The 19694-nt window shown below is 37.1% G+C and overlaps 1 protein-coding gene across 12 annotated transcripts in view; it reads left to right on the top strand.

Moving 5' to 3' along the window:
- The window catches only part of EML5 (EMAP like 5), a 181420-nt gene that overhangs the window by 73652 nt on the left and 88074 nt on the right, over window positions 1-19694 (top strand). For all 12 annotated transcript variants that reach the window (XM_040477952.1, XM_040477951.1, XM_040477950.1 and 9 more), the window contains 7 exons: window positions 2515-2682; window positions 3317-3423; window positions 6578-6696; window positions 7978-8164; window positions 13571-13676; window positions 15218-15311; window positions 16256-16356. In XM_040477952.1, coding sequence (XP_040333886.1) covers window positions 2515-2682; window positions 3317-3423; window positions 6578-6696; window positions 7978-8164; window positions 13571-13676; window positions 15218-15311; window positions 16256-16356 — 882 coding nt within the window. The remainder of the gene's footprint in view (window positions 1-2514; window positions 2683-3316; window positions 3424-6577; window positions 6697-7977; window positions 8165-13570; window positions 13677-15217; window positions 15312-16255; window positions 16357-19694) is intronic.

Here is a 19694-nt window from a genome sequence, read left to right as displayed (position 1 = left end):
TCCAGAGAGATTGATCTTTGAGTAGTTGTAGAATACAATTTGGAAGGGACTCAGAGGGTTATCTATAACTTAGTTATTTACAACTCTCTTGGGGCTATTGCCCATTGCAGTTAATTAGAATACATGCTCATATAACTTCCCTCATATGCCTAAATATGACAATATTAGTACATCTTAAAAACTCAGAATTTTGGGGGCGCCTGGGTGGCTCAGCCGGTTAAGCGGCTGACTTCGGCTTAGGTCATGATCTCGCGGTCCGTGAGTTCGAGCCCCGCGTCGGGCTCTGTGCTGACAGCTCAGAGCCTGGAGCCTGTTTCAGATTCTGTGTCTCCCTCTCTCTGACCCTCCCCCGTTCATGCTTTGTCTCTCTCTGTCTCAAAAATAAATAAATGTTTAAAAATTTTTTTAATTAAAAAAAAGCTCAGAATTTTGTTTGCTGGAATCTCTGGCTTTACTTTCTCTTTTAATATATATATTTTTTCTTTTTGAGAGAGAGTGAGCAGAGAAGAGGCAAAGAGAGAGGGGGAGAAAGAAAGAAAGAATCCCAAGCAGGCTCCGTGCTGTCAATACAGAGCCTGACACAGGGCTTGATCTCATGAACCATGAGATCATGACGTGAACTGAGATCAAGAGTCAAACACTTAATGACTGAGCCACCCAGACACCCTTCTGGCTTTACTTTTTTAAGACTCTGGTGGCTAAGAGTACTTAAAGGACCCCATCAAAGAAAGTAATAGCCAAAGTCCTCTCGATGATTAAATTATGCATTCTCATATGAGAGAGATGGGACTAAATCTTACCGTATTGGACTTTCCTGGGTGAACTGTGGCAGGTTACCTATCTAGAAAGTTACTGACTTGTATTTAGCTACATAAAAAAAATTGGTTCCTAAAATTTAACAGCATTGCTCTTAAGCAGCAGTAAATTGTAATTTTAGATGAGTCTTGGTCAAATCTTTTATGCTTTCATTAAGATGCTATCCCTAAATTCATAGCCAAGGTAAAAGTTCATCTCCAGATTTTAATTGATGGAGCTTTGCCATCCTGACATACAGGGCTTCTATAACTTAATTTAAAAATTTTAAAACATTGGGGCACCTGGTAGCTCAGTTGGTTAAGCTTCTGACTCTTGATTTCGGGTCAGGTCATGAACTCATGGTTGTGGGATCTAGCCCTGCATCAAGCTTTCCACTGAGCTTGGAGCCTGGTTGGGATATTCATTCATTCATTCATTCATTCATTCATTCTCTCTCTCTCTCTCTCTCTCTCACACACGCACACTTGTGCATACTTTCTCAAAAAAAAATTTTTTTTAAACATTGTCAAAATGAAGCCAAACATCATTGTATCTAATGTACTCTAATAGGGATCTGTATATTTTGCCAAATACTAGGTTTAAGCAGGATGTAGAGAATGTTTTTTGAACTTAGAAACACAAAAGTGGTTCTTATAATCACACACGTTATTTTTAAAAAATCGCCTACAAGGGCTTCTGCACAGCTTAGTAAGTGTCTGTCTGGCGATCTTGGCTCAGGTCATGATCTCTCAGTTCATGAGTTCGAGACCTGTGTCAGGCTCTGCGCTGGCAGGATGGAACCTGGTTGGGATTCTGCCTCTCCTTCTCTCTCCCCTTCCACTACTCATGCATGTGCTCTCTCAAAATAAATAAACTTAAAAATAATAAAAATAAAAATTAACCACAAAGTTAGACAGTTCCTTTACAGTTAGAGAAATCTGGTGTATAATACCTTAACCAAATGATACAGCCTATCTCTAATGATAGAACTTTGCCCCTTGAAATGATGTATCCAAAAGGATACATCACTTATGCCAAAAAAAAAAACACATCATCTGAATCTAATCATGAAGAAACATTAGACAAGCTTAGGTTGAAGAACATTATAGAAAACATATAGGTTTAAGGAATTACTATAAAGGATAGTTTTTGGGACAACTGGGCATATTTTATTTTTATTAATATGGGGTATTGTATTGATTTTTGAATGTTGAACCAACATTGCATTCCTGGCATACATCCCATTTGGTCATGCTGTATATTCCTTTCTGTATGTTGTTGTATTTTGTTGGTGGCTTAAGTTTTAGAAGGATCCTCTGATTGCTAGGGTTAGGAGGGATGGGGGTGGAGTAGGCTAGTTGAATTTCACTTAAAAACCAAAGGGTTCAGGTCATAACATTCAAATTTTGTGATGTGGAATCAGTTGATGCCTTTGTGGCTGTAGGCTTTTCTTTGAGCAGTAAGAAAATGCTTCACAACCCTTGGGGTTCCTACGAAATTCCATTGTGAATCAGTAGAGCAAAGACTTACATCCCTTCATGTACACTCATTGATTTAATTCAATAAACTTTTGAATTAATATTTTTACTCTTTGATCCTAGTTAAGATATTGGAAGGAGGATGTATTGGTTCAGGTATAGAAATTGTGGTTTGAAGTGGTATTTTTGTGTGTGTGTTGGCGTTTGTTTATCAATTTAAAGGCATATTTTTTTGTTTTAGGAGCCAAGTTTAAAAAATATATTGGCCATTCGGCCCATGTAACTAATATCAGGTGGTCACATGACTATCAGTGGGTTATTTCTATTGGTGGAGCAGATCACTCTGTCTTCCAGTGGAAATTTATTCCTGAAAGAAAACTAAAAGATGCTCTTCACATAGCACCCCAAGGTGAGTAGTATACACTGCCTGAACAGTAACCCTAAAGTAGTGATTTTACTGTTGAAATGTCATTAGTCTTAGTAAGTTAACAGTATAGTTTTTTGTTAGTGGAAATGTTAAAATCCTAGCTGTGTTTCGAGTCAGATATCAGAATGGAATACAAAGTACTTTTGAGTGTGTTTTAATCCATGGACGGATGAGTGAAATAAGTTACGTTATCGAAACAAACATTCAGTGCATTCTTGGGGAGATAGATATCTAGGTTTCATATATAGTTATATATGAACATGATTATCTAGTGTTAATTCATTTGTTGCATATAGTATTTTCTAGATATTTTTCATGTTAATTATAGGTCATATTCACTTACGTTTGCCCAGCATTCAAGTTCGATGCAGCAGTTGTTGTGGCACCAGTAAAGGCATTTAAAGTAGCTGTTGAGTTTATGGTGAGGTGGAGGGGAAGGTGATCTGTGATACCATTTACTGACATCTGTGTTTCTTGAATAGATCATGTCATGTGATTGTTTTATGGCTTGTCACCATGTCAGTTGGCACAGGCAGCTCTAATCGTTAATTTTACAGTGCTGTTTTGAAAATGAATGTTCTTTAAACAAGTAGTGTTTCATTTTTAAAAATTACAGAAAGTCTGGCTGACTCTAATAGTGATGAATCAGATTCAGATCTGTCTGATGTTCCAGAACTGGATTCTGAAATTGAACAAGAGACACAGCTTACCTATCGTCGGCAGGTAATTTTTATTATCATGTGACTTTTTCTGAAAAACTCTAGTTTCTTTTTTATCTTGCTCCCTGTTGTTTATTGATTTATTGTTATCTTTTGTGGCTTTTAATTTTCCAAGAAATGTTTTTCTATTGCAGTTTTTCTCCTTTAAGAGTTAAAGTACACTTGTGTAAAATGTTCCTTTATAATGAGTGCTTGATATATTAAGTATGCCTGTAATTCTGTTTGCCTATAGCTTTTTGTCGCAGTAAAGTTGCATTTATCTTCTTTAAAATATTTTCTTATGAGGCATTAGAATTTTGGGGTGCCTGGGTGGCTCAGTCTGTTAAATGTCCGACTCTTGATTTCGGCTCAGTTCATGATCTCACTGTTTGTGGGATCGAGCTCCTCATTGGACTCTGCTGGCAGCACAGAGCCTGCTTGGGATTCTCTCCCTCTCTTTCTGCTCCTCCCCGACCTGTGTGCTCATGCACATGTGTGCACACACATTCTCTCAAAATAAGTAAACATTAAGAAAAATAAGACATTGTTAAAAAAATAATTTCATCCCAGCTAGTATCATCCTCACTGGGGAAGAACTGAGAACTTTCCCCCTGAGATCAGGAACATGACAGAGATGTTCACTCTCACCACTGTTGTTCAGTACAGTACTGGAAGTCGTAGCCTCAGCAATCAGACGACAAAACGAAATAAAAGGCATCCAAATTGGCAAAGAAGTCCAAGTTTCACTTTTTGCAGCTGAGAATATACACTACATAGAAAGCCCAAAAGACTCCACCAAAAAATAGTGTATAGAAGTTGGTTGCATTTCTATATACCAATAATGAGGCAATAGAGATATCAAGGAAAAGATACCATTTACAATTGAACCAAAACCCATAAAATACCTAGGAATAAACGTAACCAAAGAGGTAAAAAATCTATACACACTGAAATCTATAGAAAGCTTATGACAGAAATTGAAGAAGACACAAAGAAATGGAAAACATTCCATGCTTATGGATTGGAAGAACAAATGTTAAAATGTCAATACTACCTAAACCAATCTACATATTCAATGCAGTCCCTATCAAAATAGCACCAGCATTCTTTACAGAGCTAGAACAAACAATCCTAAAATTTGTATGGAACCACAGAAAACCCCAAATAGCCAAAGCAATCTTGAAAAAGAAAACCAAAGCTGGAGCTATCACAATCCTGGACTTTAACCTATATTTCAAAGCTGTAATCATCAAGACAGTATGGTATTATCACAAAAAGAGACAAATAGATGAATAGAGTAGAGAACCCAGAAATGGACCCACAAATATATGGCCAAATAATCTTTGACAAAGTGGGAAAGAATATCCAGTGGAAAAAAGTCTCTTTAACAAATGGTGCTGGGAGAACTGGACAGCAACATGCAGAAGAATGAACCTGGACCTCTTTCTTGCATCATACATAAAAATAAATTGAAAATGGTTGAAAGACCTAAATGTAAGACAGGAAAGACATCAAAATCCTAGAGGAGAAAAAAGGCAGCAACCTCTTTGACCTCAGCCACAGTAACTTCTTACTTGACATGTCTCTGGAGGCAAGGGAAATGAAAGCAAAAATGAACTTTGGGACCTCATCAAAATAAGAAAGCTTCTACACAGTGAAGGAAACAGTCAACAAAGCTGAAAGGCAGGGGCACCTGGATGGCTCAGTTAGGTAAGCGTCTGACTTTGGCTCAGGTCATGATCTCATGGTTGGTGGGTTTGAGCCCCATGTTGGGCTCTGTACTGACAGCTTGGAGACTGAGCCTGCTTCAGATTCTGTGTCTCCCTCTCTTTCCGCCCCTCCTTGTCCCACGCTCTCTCTCACTCTCTCTCTCAAAAAATAAATAAACATTAAAAAAAAAAAAAGCTGAAAGGCAACCAGTGGAATGGGAGAAGATATTTGTAAATGACATGTTGGATAAAGGGTTAGTATCCAAGTACTTACCAAACTCAACACCCAAAAAAACCCAAATAATCCAGTGAAGAAACAGGCAAAAGACATGAACAGACACTTTTCCAAAGAAGACATCCAGATGGCAAACATACACATGAAAAATGCTCAACATTGCTCATCATGTTGAAATACAAATCAAAACCACAAGGAGATACCACCTCACACCAGTCAGAATAGCTAAAATTAACAACTCAGGAAACAGATGTTGGCGAGGATGTGGAGAAAGGGGAACCCTATTGCACTGTTGGCAGGAATGTAAACTGGTGCAGCCACTCTGGAAAACAGTGGGAGTTTCCTCAAATAATTAAAAATAGAACTACCCTACCACCCAGCAATTGCACTACTAGGAATTTATCTAAAGGATACAAAAATGCTGATTCAAAGGAGTACATGCACTCCAATGTTTATAGCAGCACTATCAACAACAGCCAAATTGTGGAAAGAGCCCAAATGTCCATCAACTAATGAATGAATTAAGAATTCAAGAATTACATGCATATATATGCATATATATATATACACACATACATACATACATACATACATACATACATACATGCAATGGAATACTACTCAGCAAAGAAAAAGGATGAAATCTTGCCATTTGCAACAACGTGGATGGAACTGGAGCATATTATGCTAAGCGAAATAAGTCAGAGAAAGATACATGATTTCACTCATGTGGAATTTGAGAAACTTAACAGATGCACGTTGGGGAAGGGAAGGAAAAATAAGATAAAAACAGAGGGAGACAAACCATAAGAGACTCTTAAATACAGAGAACAAACTGAGGATTGATAGGGGGGTTAGTAAGGGGTTGGGTTAAATGAGTGACGGGCATTAAGGAGGGGACTTTTCAGGATGAGCCCTGGGTGTCATATGTAAGAGATGAAACAATGAGTTCTGCTCCTGAAGCCAAGACGACACTGTATGTTAACTAACTTGAGGATAAAAATAATAATAATAATTTCATGGAACACTAAATATGTATTTGTCAGTGCGATACACAGAAAATGTAAATTTGTTGTTTCCAAGGAAGAAAATTTCATAAAATGCCTTCTTATTTAAGTGTTAAAACTTTACTAAGCGTTAGTAACAACAATGTCTGAAAGTTACATTAGGAACCTGTGAACACCTTCATTAATTTGTATTCTAAGATTATTTTTACTTCTGTACGTTATTTAAAGGTTTACAAAGAAGATCTACCTCAGCTTAAAGAACAGTACAAGGAGAGACAAAAAGGCGGTACTTCTAAAAGAAGAGAGCGGGCTCCAGGAAATAGCCTCCGACTGCACTTTGTTCATGGGTATGAAACAACTATTATTCATTTGTGTGTTTACATATTGGTTCACATTTAGTAGCTTTGTGACTTTGAGCAAGTCACTCAACCTTTCTGTGCCTTTCCCATCTGTAAAGTGAAGGTAACAGTACCTACTTCATAGGATTCTGATGAGGAGTAAATAAGCCAGTGTTTTTGGTGACTTAGAATATTGTCTGGTGCATGATGAGCACTATATAAGTGCTTAAGTGTTGAAAATAAATTTGTCTTATTAAAGTTTAGTATTACATTTATAGAAATGAAGTTCTTTAAACAAATGAAAATAAGTAAAATGTAAGAGATTATCATTTCCCCTAAATATTTCTGATTTGGAATTATATTGTACCCCCTTTTTTTTTGGCCTGCATTTGGCCCTTGTATTTTAATTTCAATAAGATACAGTTTCTGAATTTTCTTAGAACATCTGGCAATACAAGTGTCATATTTCATCCTGAAACAACAGACTCTCCATTCAGTCCTTCCCTTCTCTGCTACCCAGTAATCATTTTCTTACCTGACTGATAATGCTGTCAGGAATTTGAAAAAGGATTCATTTAGTAAGAATATTGTATCTCTGGTGTTAAAATAGGCAGTATTTCTTTGTAGTTATATATTATGTATTGAGTTTCTTTGAAGCACAAAAGAAGGGTTGCTATAAATGGAATTATATTGACTATTTAAAAAAGATTCAGCTATTTTTTCTGGATGTGTATAATATTTTAGAATTGTTTGAACATTTTTGGGGTATACTCATGATTCAACAATGTGTACAGAAGGGTACATTTTGAAAATCCTTTTCCCAGGGAGCTCCCCTCTACTTGCTAGGTGGGATATTGAGTCATGAATCTTTTAATAAAACCAATTAGATATTCAAAAAAACAAAAACAAGAAAGAAAATCTTCCCAGCTCTGCCCTTCCAGCCATCATTTTTCACCTTCCAAGGGCATTTTCTTCCCTTTCACTCGTAAAAAAGTAACAACTTTTGTTTAATGGTACACAAATTTAGTATCATGCAAACAGTAGTATACTATATATACTTTTCTGCACCTTTCTTTTTCATTCAGTATTATATCTTGGATTTAGCTATTTGTAATCAGAACAGTTCATAAATGTTTATGGAATTTGAGATGCTTGTATTTTGTTTTAGTTGTGTAGTATCTTGTAAAACTGGAAATTGACCTAAAAGGTACCTATTTCTCCTCTGTATAGTCCATATTGACCAGATATAAGTCTATTGTTAATTTTATGTGATATGTTTTCTTTATTCAGTTACAGAGGTTATGACTGTCGAAGTAACCTTTTTTATACTCAAATTGGTGAGATTGTGTACCATGTCGCAGCAGTGGGTGTCATTTATAATCGGCAACAGAACACACAGCGCTTTTACCTGGGTCATGATGATGATATTCTTTGCCTGGCTCTTCATCCTTTGAAAGACTATGTGGCAACAGGCCAGGTAAGGCCTTTGAAAGACTATATGGCAATAGGCCAGATACGTTAGACCTTTGTTTGGGTTTACAGTTAGGTTAGTCCACTTTTTAAAAAAAATCTCTCTTGTATTCTAGGAAATGAAGAATAAAGAATTCTTTACAAATAAAATTTACCCCCAGTTTTTTCCTACTGTTTTCCTTAGAGTTTTATTGTTTTGATTTTTTCTTTTTTTATTTGGAACTAAAAGTTTTGGCTTGTCATCCTCCTGTCCAGATATATATTTTTTAATTAGAGTAAACATAGCAACATAAAGACTAGATATCTGGTTTCTTTAAGTTGAGTTAGCTAAAATAATGAAATTAACAAATGTTCTGTGACAAACAGGATGACTACATTTTTGTTTTACAACCATGATAGTAACCATTCAGGTTTACCAAAGTACAAAGCAGAAATGTTGAAATAGAAGACTGAGAAAAGTTTTGACTGATATTTCTCTATGTGGGTATTCTTAGAGAAGGAGGAAAAGGGTGATGTTTATACATTCTTTCTATATGTAAGCACCTTACTAGTTTCTTAGTATATACGGTTGACCCTTGAACAACACAAGTTTGAACTGCATGGCTCCACTTGCGTGTAGATTTTTCACAGTACTGTAAATGTGTTTTCCTTATGATTTTCTTAACATTTTTTCTCCAGCTTGCTTTGTCCTAAGAATATAGTACATAACACATGTAACTTATAAAACTACCTGTTAACTGACTATGTTGTCAATAAGGCTTCTTTCTGGTCAACAGTTAAGTTTTTTGAGAGTCAAAAGTTATACGTGGATTTTGGACTGTGCAGGGATTGACACCTGAACCCCCACGTTGTTCAGAGATCAACCCTATTTCACTCTTGTCACCTCTTTTACAGGGAATCCATTTCCATTTACAAATGAGGAAGTTTAGGTTTGAAGAAATTAAATAATTTTCTGAAAGATCTTAGAGTTAATAAATGGTAAAGCTTAAAGCTCCCTTAGTCTGTCTGGCTTTTTAAACTGTGTGTAAATATACCTTCTAGGATACATTGAAGTGTGGGGGTCAGCAACTTGCATCACTCTGTAGAGCTTTCCTGAAAGCAGAGAACACTCTTCCTTTCTTCTTTCTCCCGTCTTCCTTCCCTTCGTTTGTGCCTCCCTCTTGCTCAGTCTTTCCTTCCTTTTTCCTCCCTCCTTTCTTCCATTTCTTCAAAAACATTCATAGAGCACATGCTGTGTACCAGGAAATGTGCTGTGCTGGGAATATAAGGATAAATAAGGCATGGTCTTGCCATGGTAAACATTCATATTCTGAGGGGGAAGGCATACATGCAAGAAAAGTCGTGATACAAGGTTGTAAGTGTAAATAAAGCAGGGTTTCTTAACCTTGACACTATTGACATTTTGGGCCAGCTAATTCTTTGTTGTGAGAATAGTTGCATTGTCGCGTACAGTGTAATCCTATGTACGGCAGGATGTTTAGCAGCATCCCTGGCCTCTACTCACTAGAATGTCTATTAACACCACCCACCCAATTGTGGTAACCAAAAATGTCTCCACAATGTCAGATGTTTCCTGGGAGGCAAAGATGGACCCCTGCTGAGAACCACTAATGAGGAGATATGCATAAATTCCTTTTGCAGTGTAACAAAGGATTGATTAATTGTGCCTAATAGAATCAGGGAAACCTTCATGGAGATGATGACATTTGCACTGAGCAGTTTACCTGACAGGGGAGGTTGGAGAAAGTATTCCAAGTATGTTATTTGGAAAAGTGGGGCAAAAATCCCACAAAACACAGCTTATTTAAAAAACTGTGAGTAGCCTGAAGTATTCACATCTTAGGGGCATGATGAAGAACTAACTAAAAGGATTGGTGAGGTCCTCAGGGGCACTGTTAATCTTTACCTTTAGTTTATGTAAAAGATTCCTCTTAAAGCACAATTATTTACCCATTGCATTTGGCAGGGAGTTTCAGTGTTAAGTTGTTCTGGCAGTACTCTAATGAAAGCTGTATAAAAACTGGTCATTTGCTACCATGCATGATTCTGGGATTGGAGAGAATTCAGGTTAGATTAAATTAAAAGTCATTATGCCCACAGGACATCCCTGGATACCTACTGTAGGGGAGGCACAATTTTAAGTCTAGACGTCCTAGATTTTCAGCTGGGGCTCTTTAACAAAAAAATCAATGTAAAAAAGAAGAACAAAAAGTTTATTAACAGGTGTAGTGCATATCATGTTGGAGAAATCTAAACCAAAGTAACTCAGAATGGCGGCTTATATTTCCACCTTGTATAGAAAACAGCAGATTCTTAAAGAAATGACAGGACAAAGGAAAGCAGTTTTAGGCTTCTAAGGGCCACAGGCTGTGGGAAGGTATATATAGGATGAAACTCCTGGAGTAAGGTTTCTTTGGATTCCTCTTGTGCTGTCTCTGGGCTGAGTCTGTCTCCAGTAAAGGGAGAACTTACATAATCAACTGGTTGTATAATGTCAAATGTATCTCAATATAGTTGAAAAAATTGTGTGTATATATATATACACACACACACACACACGCACATATATATACACACACATATATGTATAATTATTATATGTATACAAATATGTGTATATCTATATATATATCGCATTTATGCAGAAAAGGAGGTGGAGTTTGGGGGGGCTGTTTCTTTATTGCCCTCAGCTGAAAATAATTTCTGTGTCAAAGAGGCATATTTTGGGGTGATATATTCTGGTTTCCTTCACCATCAAGCCATAGGGCTTTTGCTTCTGGCTTCACTTGAACAACAGTACTCTGCTTTAGGCATTGCAGAGTCCAATCCTTTCTCCCAAGGCACAGGCTTACACTGCCTTCCCTATTTCTCCCAGTGCTTTCCGCTTCTTTCCTGAAGATAATTCAGTGGCTGCCACTGTCAAGAGCTCACAATCTAATATGAGTTGGAGGAATATACAATTCACTAAAAATTTACCTAAAACACACTCACTTAGATATCTTGTGGGTAACTCAGATTCAGCGTGTCCAAAATGGAGATAAATGAGATTCAGCTTTCCTTTCAAACCTGCTTATCCTGGTATTTCCTACTTAGAACATGACGTTAAATTAGCCTGGTTGCCTAAGCCCGAAAATCTGACTTGTTCTCTTCACCCAATAGAGCCAGTCAGTCCCAGAGCTGCATCCAAGATTTGCCCTGAATATAGCTTAGTTCTCTACCATGACTACATCTGTGCCTTGTTGTTTTGTTTTTGTATTTTACCTTATCTCTGCTGGCCGTTCTTTGCTTCATAATTTCTAATCTGTTGTTATAACCAACCAACTAGTTTTACATCTTCAGATTTTTCCCCCTAACCATTTTCTCAATCCACTAATAATCTTTCTTTTCTTCTGTGTTTATCAGTAGCTTTTAAGCTAATGTGTAAGTTCATTAGCATGTAGCTCAAGATAGTTAACCTAGGCCAACTCCAGACTCCTCTTTTTTTTTTAATTTATTTTCTTTAATGTTTATTTTTGAGAGAGAGAGAATGAGAGAGAGGCAGGGGGAGGCGGTGCAGACAGAGGGGGAGTCACAGAATCCGAAGCAGGATCCAGGCTCTGAGCTGTCAGTACAGAGCCAGATGTAGGGCTCAAACTCATGAACCATGAAATCATGACCTGAGCTGAAGTCAGATGCTTAACCAACTGAGCCACCCAGGCGCCCCCCAGACTCCTCTTTTTATCTCTTACCAATTATTTCCTGGTAAACTATGCTCCTGTCTTTTGAGCTATTTAGAATTTGTCTATGTATAATACTGCTTCACATCTTTTACTTAGTCGCCTCCTCGGGAAAATTCTTACCCTCCATTTCTGTTCAGTCCTCCAACTTCATCTAATTCCTATTCCTTTGAAAACTTAGGTAACATCTGAAAACTTGCCTAACCTCTCCCCTCATCCCTGACTGCCATGCCCCACATGTGCCCTAATAGTACTCACTCTTTTATCTTCACCAGCACTGAACATGGTGTTATTCAAGCTTCTCCACCTATTAGCTGTGGGAAAATAACCTAGCCTCTCTATGCCTTAGTCTCTATATGTTTTAAAATAAGGATATTGTCATTGCCTATCTCTTAGAATTGCTGATTGTTTCATGAGTCCATCCTTGTAAAGCGTTTAGAACAGTTTCTAGGACATAAGTCAGTTCTCAGTAAATGTTAGTTAGCCTTTGCCATCATCATCATCATCATTTCCATGTGAGGTGTCCAATAGGCAATTGGAAATGTAAGTCTTAAATTCAGAAAAAGAGTTTAATATTAGAAAGTAGAATTTGGGAGTCATTTGTTGATTTAACCATTGAAACTGAAAGTGAGATACCCCAAGGCAAAAATGTAGAATGAAAAGACCTGAATATTAAAGACAGAATTTTGGGGGAGTTTATATTTAGGGGACAGGTAATGAAATTCTGAAGGAAACTCATTAGTAAGAGTCCAGGAGATCAAAGAACCAGGAGACAGTGCTACTGTGAAATTATCAAAAGTGTCAAACTCTACGGAAGTTAAACAGAAGACTTAATGGTCCGTGGGAACGTTTGGCTGAAAAACTTCAGTGAAATATTGGCTGATGGCAGTCTTGTTATTTGTTATGTCTATATAAAATCAGTCTCAAAATTAATAATAATTGGCAGCTATATCCTTTATTTCAGGAGTTGCCTTTACAGGCAAAGCTATTCTAGCTCTTTATCCTTGTAGTTAAAAGTGATCACTTGAGTCTAAGAGAATAATTACAAATTGATAGTTTACCTGTGCATCAGTGAACGTCTAAACCAAGTAAAAACCTAAGTGATAGCATCTATTTAGAGTCTTAACTGCTTAGTACTTTAAGTACTTTGTTTTAAGTACTTGTTTAAGTATCTCTGTATCTTTGTTTATAGCATTATCCTAGCCTAGAATGTACTTGCTTTCTTCTCTTTTTATCTGAGAGTGCACTTTCTGAAGGCCAGGTCACGTATCCTCTCTTCCATTTCTTTACAGCCTTTCCTCTTCATTAAGCATCTGTTACCAGATATTCTGATTTAACTGAAAATGTCATGTTTTCCTATTGAGTCTGCAAAATTTACCTGAATGTCTTAGTGCTCATTGTTCTAGCATGGCAATACAGCTAACTATAGGTGCTCAGTGAGAATTATCTTTATTGATGAAGTATAGGATAAGATTTGTGAGTCACACAGAACAGTCCTAGAAACACTGAGCTTAGCCTCATTAGCATTTTACCAAATGTAAGAAAGAAATGTCAGTCACATATACAATCTGCTTTATATTTTTTATTTGATAAATGCCCATAACAAATAAGACTGTAAAATCCCATTTTATTTCCTTTTAATACATGTGAAAATAAAAAATTTAACTGTATGACTTTTATAATTCTTTCTATTGTAGGTAGGTAGGGATCCCTCAATTCACATATGGGATACAGAGACCATTAAACCATTGTCAGTATTAAAGGGCTGCCACCAATATGGTGTCTGTGCTGTTGATTTCTCAGGTAAGGCTATTTTCTGTCTCAGTAAGAATGGTTAAAATGCAGAGGTGATATATAGCATTATAGTTGAAATCAGTGTTGCTTAAACTTGTCATGTAGCTATGACCTACACAGTTGTTTTAACATTTATGTATTTTTGAGAGACAGCACAAGCAGGAATGGGCAGAGAGAGAGAGGGAGAGACAGAATCTGAAGCAGGCTCCAGGATCCGAGCTGTCAGCAGGGCTCGAACCCATGAACCGCGAGATCATGACCTGAGCCAAAGTCGGACGCTTAACCGACTGAGCCACCCAGGCGCCCCTACACAGTTGTTTTCAAATGTACATATTATTGTCCTAACCAGTCAGGGCAGAGAGTGTGGGTTTGTGGGCTAGCTTATAATTTAACGAGTGTTATTTTTAATACCCATTAATATAAATATGTTTCTGTTAAAACAGAAAATGTTTGTATAACATCTAAAACCATCTGAATTACTGCTCACTCTATGTACCTCTTGCTTTGGGAAAACCCCAGTCTCACTTAATATTTTTTAGCCACAGAGTAAACTGAAAATGTTTAGGGTGAAAGCTAAGAAAGAAAGAGGTGAATACTGAGATACTTGTTTTCTAGCATTTCTACAAAGTGATAATTCCAGGCTATCTTATAAGAATAATTTGAGACGATTTTAGCTCTTTGCTTTATATTTTACACTTTAACAACTGCATGTAGATCTATAATGAAAGCTAGGATGTGGATTGGGGAGAGGGGAGAAATGCCATTAATAGAGGATTTTATTTCAAGAAACGGCAAATTTGTGCCTTCTGCTGCTCCAACTGAAATGAGAGTGAATTATTGGGGGGAAGTGTAAATATGCCTTTAGGGACATGCTGAATGTCAAGAAACAAGAAGATTAATGGCAAACAAGGGAGTCAGCAAGAGAAATTTCACAGGTAGTGATAACGAACTAATTGAGGTTTGCAAAAAGTGGCAGGGTGGTAAATGTTTAATTGTAGTTTGGGCCTTTGCAGCCTATAAACATGTGCACACCTGTCAGCATGACTGACTTAGTTCAGTCATTTGTGTAATACATTCATTACTTGTTTGATAATAGTAACAACTAATATAATTGACCTTCACTACAAACGGTCATATTAATGACAGTACGAGGTTGTAACCTGCATCTTTTTCATTCAGTTAATTTTCATAATCCCTAGGAGTTGTTATATCACAATAGAGTTCTTACAGTAAATTTAATTGAAGTAAATCTTTCCTTCTTTCTTAATTTTTTCTTTTCATTTAAAATCTCTTTTTTCCACTTATCTACCTCCTCCCCATCCTAACCTGGAAATGAGGCCAGAGAAAAATAACAATGTTTAGATGCATTGAGAAATTACTCTTTCCTTGCTTACAAATTCTGGTTATTTTATAGCTATATATATGCATGCCTAACATTTAACATCATTTTATAAAACCTTAAATATAGTACTGTGGTTTCAGAACATGTACTGAATGTTTTTTATCTTCTGAATGTTAATGGCCAGTGTCTCTCTGATTCATTTTTATAGCGGATGGGAAACGTTTGGCTTCAGTTGGAATAGATGATAGCCACACTATTGTGCTGTGGGACTGGAAGAAAGGAGAGAAACTTTCAGTAGCAAGGTGGGGGAAAAACTTGATATCACATTGGCAAAGTACTGAAATCACTTAAAATTTTTTTTAATTAAAACAGTTTTGAAATCAAACGTAACCTTTTTTTAATTGCTACCATCTTTCTTACCATTGAATAAATAGTATAATCATGGTAAAAAGACAAATTAAGGATTCATTTGTAGGTTTATCCCTTGTGTACCTACTTTTACTGTAACTGTAGTAAGACATTGGAAGTAGCTATTATCTAAAACTCTGCATTTATAGGTAGAGTGAATTCTGTTGTATGATAAACTATTATATAGCCATTGGAAATGCTCATAGCATATATTTGAAGGATGAAACATACACATCTATATCATAAAGAAGCTAGAGATTATTTTTATTTTCTGTTACATTTTCCATTTTCTAAATTTTCTACTATGAGTGTGTATTTTATAATAAAAAATATTAACAATTGCTTTAAAGGAGGAAATAGTCAACAGTGTCAGAGATTATTTTTTTAATGTCTTACTCCTTAAAATGAGACATTAAAGCACTTTAAAAATACAGTTAAATGCTTCTTCCAGCACATAGATAATGGTCAAATAAAAAATAGTTTAAGAGGAACTTTGTGTTTGGAATGGCTATGTTAAACTATAACAAAGTATTATAAAAGTTTTTTCTTTAACTGATTCATGCCACAGTTCCCTATGCACAGTACTATAGTAAGTGCTATTCAAAAGTTCTCTTCACACTGTTCCTATCTCTTAAAATTCCATTGAGAAGAGTTAAGAAATTAAAATTATGACAGAACAGCAAATGTGCAAATTCATGATTATATAGCCCAAACCTGAGAGATAAGTGGGTCAAAGGTTCAGTAATGGAGTAATCAAGGTAGGGTATGGATTAGGCAAAAGATTATTATAGGAAAGATTTATCTTCAGAGTTAAAACATTGTTTGTTTTTTTTTTCAGAGGAAGTAAAGATAAGATTTTTGTTGTAAAGATGAACCCCTACGTGCCTGATAAGTTAATTACAGCTGGAATTAAACATGTGAAGTTTTGGCGTAGAGCAGGTAAGGAAGTTCTTCTTTTTACTCCTTTGAAACAAGAAATTATTACTTTTTTTTTTCCAACTTTTTTTTTTTTTTTTTGGGGACAGAGAGACAGAGCATGAACGGGGGAGGGGCAGAGAGAGAGGGAGACACAGAATCGGAAACAGGCTCCAGGCTCTGAGCCATCAGCCCAGAGCCCGACGTGGGGCTCGAACTCATGGACCGCGAGATCGTGACCTGGCTGAAGTCAGATGCTTAACTGACTGCGCCACCCAGGCGCCCCAAGAAATTATTACTTTTAAAAGTGATTTAGCTAAGTACAATGCAGTATCTGAGATTGGACCCTGGAACAGAAAGGAGATATTAGTGGATAAACAGGTGAAATCTGAATGAGGTCTGGAGTTTAGTTAATAGAAATGCATTAAACATGTTGGTTTCTTAGTTTTGACAAATAGTCTATAGTATGTAAGATGTTAAACTCAAGAATTCTGTTACCCTTGAATCTTTTATGAAAATCTAAAATTATCCAAAATGTTTTTTTAAGTGATTCACAATTGTCTTGATATATTATAAACAAATAGAAGATTGTTTTTATTGTATTTATTGACTACATTGATGTAGTATTCATATTTTCAAAAGGGTTTAACTTATGAGATGAATCAAGTGATGTCCAAACTCCTTTCTTCTGCTAAACACATATTTTTTAGTATAAACTGAAAATGAAAAATTTTGTAAAAATTCTTTATATCCTATAAAATGATACAGAAGCAGAAAATCGTATTGCTTGAGTCATTTGTAACTGTAGATTAGCAGCTGTGAAATAAGTTTGCATTTTAAAATAAAAAATGTCTCCTTTCTAAATAAACTAGTAGTATAAGTAGTATACTTATAAATTCCACCAGTTTGATATCTAAGTCTCAGCCCACTTAAACCTTACAGATAAAATACATGAATAATAGAAATAAAACCTATCTAAGAAAAGAACAGTCTTAGTGAGGACATTTCCCAAGTTCAGGTTACTTTCAAATTGTAAACTACAGGGGCGCCTGGGTGGCGCAGTCGGTTAAGCGTCCGACTTCAGCCAGGTCACGATCTCGCGGTCCGGTAGTTCGAGCCCCGCGTCAGGCTCTGGGCTGATGGCTCAGAGCCTGGAGCCTGTTTCCGATTCTGTGTCTCCCTCTCTCTCTGCCCCTCCCCCGTTCATGCTCTGTCTCTCTCTGTCCCAAAAATAAATAAACGTTGAAAAAAAAATTTTTTAAAAAAACAAATTGTAAACTACATAGAACGTGAATTGGTTTTCAGACTTGGATTTTCTACTTTATCAGAAACTCATCAGATCATAGTGTATATACATTTACATAGTAAAAAGAAGTATTTTCACATTTTCATTCCTATATATTTAATAATTTTTTTTTCAACGTTTATTTATTTTTGGGACAGAGAGAGACAGAGCATGAACGGGCGAGGGGCAGAGAGAGAGGGAGACACAGAATCGGAAACAGGCTCCAGGCTCTGAGCCATCAGCCCAGAGCCCGACGCGGGGCTCGAACTCACGGACCGTGAGATCGTGACCTGGTTGAAGTCGGACGCTTAACCGACTGCGCCACCCAGGCGCCCCTTATTCCTATATATTTAAACAAAATTTTAGAGTATCTTATTTATTTGGAATTGCAAATACCAAACAAGTAGTACTTATTATTTCTGTCTTGGAAAAAACCAAAAACCTTTGTAAATTTCTTTGAAATAAGAGACTTAAAGGGGCGCCTGGGTGGCTCAGTCGGTTGAGCATCTGGCTTTGGCTCAGGTCATGATCTCGCAGTCTGTGAGTTCGAGCCCTGCGTCGGGCTCTGTGCTGATAGCTCAGAGCCTGGAGCCTGCTTCAGATTCTGTGTCCCCTTTCTTTGCCCCTTCCCCACTCATGCTCTGTCTCTGTCTCAGAAATAAATAAACATTAAAAAAAAAATAAAAAAAAAAAGAGACTTAAAGTAAATAGTTTTGGAATGAAGAGATTTACAATTGAATACCTTTTTCCTTAAGTTTCATTAGTCATATAGTAGACCTGAAACTGAACCATATGGGTAAATGTTAAAACTTTGATGTGCCTTCCAGCCTTCCTCACTTTTGGGGTTCTGATCCATGGAGTTCACTAGCCAAGTGAGAAATAAGTAACCACTTTATTCATTGGAGTAAGTGCTAATCCTCTAAATGCATAGCTTTATGTAAATTAAGTAGTCGTGGCGTAGGCCTGAGTCTAAAAGGGAGCTCTGACCTCCTGTCTCAGATCTAGGCTTTGAGAATTTCAACTTATGAATTATTAATCTGTCCTCGAAGGAATTTGAGCTCTGTTTCATGGTTGGTAGGGGCAGGGAGCCACCAAGAGTTTTTTGAGTGCAATGATGACCTGGTACAATAGGAATATGTTATGCTGTGCCTGTCAGAAAACCCAGTTGATTATTATCTAAACCAGGAGTGGCAGACTATTTCTGTAAATGGAGAAATAGCAAATATTTTAGGCTTTCTAGGCCCAGGGACAAAATCAAGAATATTATATAAGTACTTAACAGAACAAGAGTGAAAACTCCTACCCTGTTTTATACCCAGTTGCCATTAACTGGAGATATTCTCTCCAAGATCAACTTGCTGTAGTGAAAGGGCCTGGCAGTTTGGGCTGGGGGAACCATGGTCAGTCTTACTCCTCCCCAGTGACACATAGGTCCTAGTGTGTTCTCCTTCTGGAGAGCCCTACCTTCTCACCTTGAGGAGCTAGCCAGAGTTGAGGCAGCTCCTAGACGGAATTCCACTGCTACGTGCTCAGCGGTTGCCATTAGCAGAGTCCTCAACTTGTCAATGGTAACAAGCTTAGACCTTGGGAAACTACTAGTTGGCAGCCAAAAGTTGGGGAGACAGTTTCTGGGAGCAGAGAAGGAAATAAGCATGGCCTGTGTAGCTCCCAGTGCTAACCTGTTCCAGTGGGCTCTGTACAAAAACAGGTGGTGACAGGGTTTCGCCCACAGCCTGTAGTTTGCCTCTCCTGCTCCAGATGACAGTCTGTGCTCTCCTGAAAGCCAGTCCCTTCCCTTGTATACTAGATCCTTTCTCTTCTCGCCCACTCAAGGACATCACTGCAGCCCTTCTTCCCTTTCTCTCCTGCATCCTCACTTTTCCCTCTTTCTCTTTCTCTTCGGCATACAAATGTGGGGTTATTTTTCTACCTTAAATAAATAAAACCAAACAAAAACCTTTCTTCAACTCGACCCTTGAGTTGCTAATCAATTTCTCTTCTTATCTATGTACTTTAACACCTTTAGACCATTGTTTAAATGTTTACTTTGCAATTTATCTTCTTCTTTCCCTTGAGG

This window comes from Herpailurus yagouaroundi, unplaced genomic scaffold (genome assembly GCF_014898765.1).
Source record: "Herpailurus yagouaroundi ecotype Mexico unplaced genomic scaffold, PumYag 141, whole genome shotgun sequence".
NCBI lineage: Eukaryota > Metazoa > Chordata > Mammalia > Carnivora > Felidae > Herpailurus > Herpailurus yagouaroundi.
This window is presented reverse-complemented; position numbering and strand designations above follow the sequence as displayed.